Here is a 4986-nt window from a genome sequence, read left to right on the forward strand (position 1 = left end):
TAAAGTTGTCTAAAATATTCTGGAATTTTTTAAGATGTTCTAAAGTTCTAAACACTTCTAATCTATACAAGTTTTAAATGATTTTCAGCGATGTCATGCGCATAAGTAGTAACAAAATTAAATAAATGATTTTCAAACTTTAAAATGTTATTTTGATAACAAATCTTTAATGTCTGTCACAAAGCATTAAAAAAGTACATACTTTTTTTAGAAAAATTTAAATAAGCACTTTTAAATTTTTCTAAGAAATGACATGCGTTAATTGTATTCAAATGCGTATTTTTGCACACGATGTGATATTGAGTTAGATATTATTGAAAAGTATGCTGTTGTAAGGCTTCAGATGCTGACATCAATAGAGCGAGGTATTTCAAAAGTATGATCCACTAGCTTAAAAACATCCATCTTTTTCCTTAAAAAACATGAAAATAAATTTATAAATAACTTTTAAAAAATTAAACTTTATAACGATCACAGATTATTTGAAAGTACTTTAAAGTGAACAATTTAGTTTTTTACTTTCCTCAGGAAGAAAGAAGATAAAAAAAACTTAATTATCTCTTTATTTCAAGTTTTTTTTTTTTAATTCTGCATACTACATTTCGTTTGATTGTGCGATAAAAAAAAGTTTTCACTACAATAAAATTATAGTTGCTGTAATTATCATAATTATAACAAACTTTTAGGACAAGTCAAAAAAACTAATTAATAATTTAAAAACTAGGTAAAATAATCGCGTTTTACATGAACTTCTAGAAATAAAGAATAGAAAAAGCAAAAATTAAAGCAGGCCCTTTCAGAGACTGAGTGAGGCCCGGGCCATTTACAAATTTTGAGGCCCTTACCATAAAATAACTGCCATTGCATAATAAATAAAAAAACAGCAAATTAATAATTTTTATTTTAAAAATGCTTTACTTGCTTTTGCTTTTGCAAATGCACTGACAACTGTTGAAAAATCGAGTTTTCTTGCAATATCACAGTTAATATTCAACATTGCAAGTCCATTCAAGCGTTCTTGTCCCATGGTTGAACGGTGATAGTTCTTTACTTGTTTCAACACATTGAAAGACTTTTCTTCTGAAGCCACTGAGACAGGTAAACTGATAAAAATTCGCAAAGCAATTGATATGTTAGGAAAAACACCAGACAGTCCAAGTTCTAATATTTCTTGAAACAATTCTTTTGGTTTGCAATCTGATGTAAAGTTTGTGGAGTAAATTTGTTTCAGAAAGATTATCTCATCAGAAATATCAGACAGTATTTCCTTGTGGTACTTTTTTTGAAAGTTTGTTGTGGCACTGAGTAGTTCTTCATTGCTCATCTTGTTGAAGTGCCAAAAAAATCCAAAAATACTACAAATTTGTTGTTGTGACTCAAATCGATGTTTAAGACCTGCTAGAATAGAGCCGATTATAACATAAAATACATTGATTTTATAGTGCTGTTCTGAATCAAATTGTGTTTTCAACTTTCGAGTGGTAGAAAATTCTGGTGAAATGTTAATATTCATTGCAATTAATTTTGACTCACTCAGAACAGCATCCCATTTTTCACGAATCTGTTGAATGCTGTCTATGAGATTTTTAATGTTTTCCATTTCAACATCTAGAGTTGCATTTCTTGCCTCAATTATAAGATTGGTTTGGTGAATCATTGTGAGGAGCTTCATCCATAAAGATGACATTACAATGCATTCAAATTTTGACAAATACTTTTGAATGGACTGAAGTTCTGACTGAGCTGATACTGTGAGATTGAGAGATTGCAGCTCTTTTAAAGCTGTTCTCAGTGAATTCAAGTGACGGGCAACTGGTTTTACTGCTTCAATCCTTGCTGACCATCGGGTCTTGGAAATACCATGTAGTGAAGCAGGTACATGTTGCTTGAGAATTTCCCACCTTTGTGGACTACTGCTGAAGAAATTGTACATTTGCTGCACAATTCCAAAGTAAAGAATTGCTTCTTTGCATGATTCAGCACAGTCAACACCAACAAGGTTTAAAGTGTGATTTCCACAGCTGGCAAGCATACAGTTTGGGTTTTCTTCTAGCAAAACTGCTTGCACACCTTTGTATTTTCCAGCCATGTTTGGACCATTGTTGTATGCCTGACCAGTACACAGTTTAAAATCTATGTTCAACAAAGTTAGAACGTGAAGAATCCTTGCTACAATTTCTTTTCCAGTTTTTTTTGAGTTATCGTCAAAATAGAGAAACCGTTCTTCAATGGAAAATTTAGATCCATCAATTTATATATAACGGATAATGAAAGTTGTTTGCTCCTTGTGAGAGCAGTCTGGTGTTGCATCAACAACAATTGAAAAATATTTGATGTTTTGAATCTCTTCAATAATTTTGGTTTGAACAAAAGATCCACAGAGTTCAATAAATTCATTTTGAATCCGGGTGGACAGATAATGAGCTTGTAAGCGCTTTTTGTTCAGTTGAGATTCATGGACCTTTTTCACATGCTCTGATAAAATTGGATCATATTTGCTGAGGAGCTCAATTATTCCGAGAAAGTTTCCATTGTCAGGGTCATAAATGTGTTGACTGGAACCAAATAAAGCAAGCCCACGTTCAGAAAGAAAAAGAATGACGTTCAAAAGGCGCTCAAGAAGTTTTGTCCAATTACTGGTTTCAGTTGACAATTCTGTTATTAGTAAATTATCAATAGAACTTTTTCTGATGGCTGCTCTACTGGCTGATTTCCATTTGACATAGTTTTGTTTGTGTAATACAGACATTTCATGTGCTCGTATTCGGTCTTTCAACTTTCTCCAACCCCTGGTGATATTCCAACCTAACTGTTCTGAAAAGGTGGATACCTTGGAATCACTTTTGTTCAAAAGAAAGCATGGTGCACAATAGAATGACTGTTGCACATCACTCCAGCAAAGCCAATCTCTTGTGCATATCTCACCATTGGGAAGAATTTTTGATCTCAGACGAGTAGGAAAGGCGTGATTATAAGAACCTCGTGGAATATTGTTTGGAATTAAAAAGTTTGTTTGGAAACTTTCTTGCATTTGAGTAATATTTCGTTTGTCAACAGTGCCAATGTCAGACACAATCAATTTTGATATATTAGAACAATCTGATTCACATTTTTGGTCCAAACTTTCTGAATATGAAATTTCAGAATCAGAGATACAATTATCATTTGAGATGGCTTGCAAATTTATTTCCCTCTACTGACTGTTGCTTTGGTGAATCAATGAATTTTCACAATTTGATTCCAAGCTTTCTAAATCTGTAATTCCAGATTCAGAGACACAAGTTGTATTTGAGATGTCTTGCACATTTGTATCTATCTTGGGATTTTTGTTTTGTTGTAACATTGATTTTTCAGAAGATGTAGTTCCAGATATTTCAATATCTGATTTACCGTGTGTTGGGTTGGCTTGATTTTCTAGTGGTCTTAGAAATGATGTTATTGACTTTAGGCTCTTTGTTTCTTCTTCAATTTTTTGTCTTTTTCGCCTTTTGGATGCACCACTTTCAAATTTTCTCTTCATGTTTAAATTTAGCAATGACATTAGTTTTAAAAGTTTTCGATCTTGCTGCAAACAACAATTATTAATGACTGAACTAAAATAAATATCAGAACAAACTTAATACAAGACAAATATTTAATTAAAATAATAATTATGTGTATTAATAATCAACTAATTAAGTATATTAAAATATTGTCTCAACATTGATTAAAATTTTATGTAATTGCTCATGTTATCACAATTTAATAAAAATATATTAAATTTCCGAAAAAATTTGGAGGCCCCTATTTAGGTCGAGGCCTAGGCCAAATGGCCCGTGTGGCCCCCCCCCCCTCTGATAGGGCCTGAATTAAAGTATTAGTGAATTTCGTTGGTATAAGAGTGGATTTGATTAGAGATTGTCCATAAATTATGCAATGCTAAATTTCACTGGTAAACAAAACAAAAGAGATCAAAAGTTATTCCTCGCATAGCCTGAAGTTAAATAAAAAGTCAAAATATCTCGTTTAATGAAAACTGTCATGTAAACTGTCATGATAACTGTCATGTAAACTGTCATGAAAACTGTCATGTAAACTGTCATGAAAACTGTCATGTAAACTGTCATGAAAACTGTCATGTAAACTGTCATGAAAACTGTCATGTAAACTGTCATGATAACTGTCATGTAAACTGTCATGAAAACTGTCATGTAAACTGTCATGATAACTGTCATGTAAACTGTCATGAAAACTGTTATGTAAACTGTCATGATAACTGTCATGTAAACTGTCATGATAACTGTCATGTAAACTGTCATGAAAACTGTCATGTAAACTGTCATGAAAACTGTCATGTAAACTGTCATGAAAACTGTCATGTAAACTGTCATGAAAACTGTCATGTAAACTGTCATGTAAACTGTCATGAAAACTGTCATGTAAACTGTCATGATAACTGTCATGTAAACTGTCATGAAAACTGTCATGAAAACTGTCATGTAAAAGAGTTAAAGACTTTTACACTTCTTTTTTTTAAATAAACTTTGTGCTGCAAAATATATAAACAATCCCTAACTGAATGTTTAAATACTTTTGAAAACAACTTTGAAAAAGATATGAAATATAATACAAGCATAACGACATTTATCTTGTTCATCAGGTTTTGAAGGCTACTCTTACAACTATATAACTAAAGAAAAAAATAAATTTGCTTTAACATTTGAAACTTTATTGAGCTTGCACACCCTGCGCATTTGTTTGCACTTAATTCAGGAATTTGTTTGCAATTAATCCAGCGGTCAGGAATATGTTTGCATTTAATTCAGCGGTCACGAAGCGGTCAGCGGTCAGGAAGCAGTCAGCGAATATGTTTGAAAGCTTTAACAAACTTTAATAGATAGTTTTAAACTTGCAAACAAATTAATTGACTTTAGTAACATTTAAACTAAACTATTGTAAATATGGTAAAACTATATAATGTCTTTTAATTTTATAATAAGCATCATT

At 31.8% G+C, this 4986-nt stretch overlaps 1 protein-coding gene across 1 annotated transcript; it reads right to left on the minus strand.

Annotated features, from left to right (window-relative positions):
* Window positions 1-2251: 2251 nt before the first annotated feature.
* LOC136074426 (zinc finger MYM-type protein 5-like) lies at window positions 2252-3520 on the minus strand. The gene is made up of 2 exons (XM_065786744.1): window positions 3202-3520; window positions 2252-3126 (listed from the first exon to the last, which is right to left on the minus strand). The coding sequence occupies exons 1-2, from the start codon at window positions 3518-3520 to the stop codon at window positions 2252-2254; spliced, it is 1194 nt and encodes a 397-aa protein (XP_065642816.1).
* Between the last annotated feature and the right edge of the window lie 1466 nt (window positions 3521-4986).

This window comes from Hydra vulgaris, chromosome 01 (assembly GCF_038396675.1).
Source record: "Hydra vulgaris chromosome 01, alternate assembly HydraT2T_AEP".
Lineage (NCBI taxonomy): Eukaryota > Metazoa > Cnidaria > Hydrozoa > Anthoathecata > Hydridae > Hydra > Hydra vulgaris.

Bases quoted from the DNA above. Each gene is read 5' to 3' on its own strand.
- LOC136074426 (XM_065786744.1), bottom strand. From the start codon at position 3,520: ATGAAGAGAAAATTTGAAAGTGGTGCATCCAAAAGGCGAAAAAGACAA. The intron at 3,127-3,201 runs GTCAGTAGAGGG...TTTCATATTCAG, and splicing joins ATTGATTCACCAAAGCAACA to AAAGTTTGGACCAAAAATGT.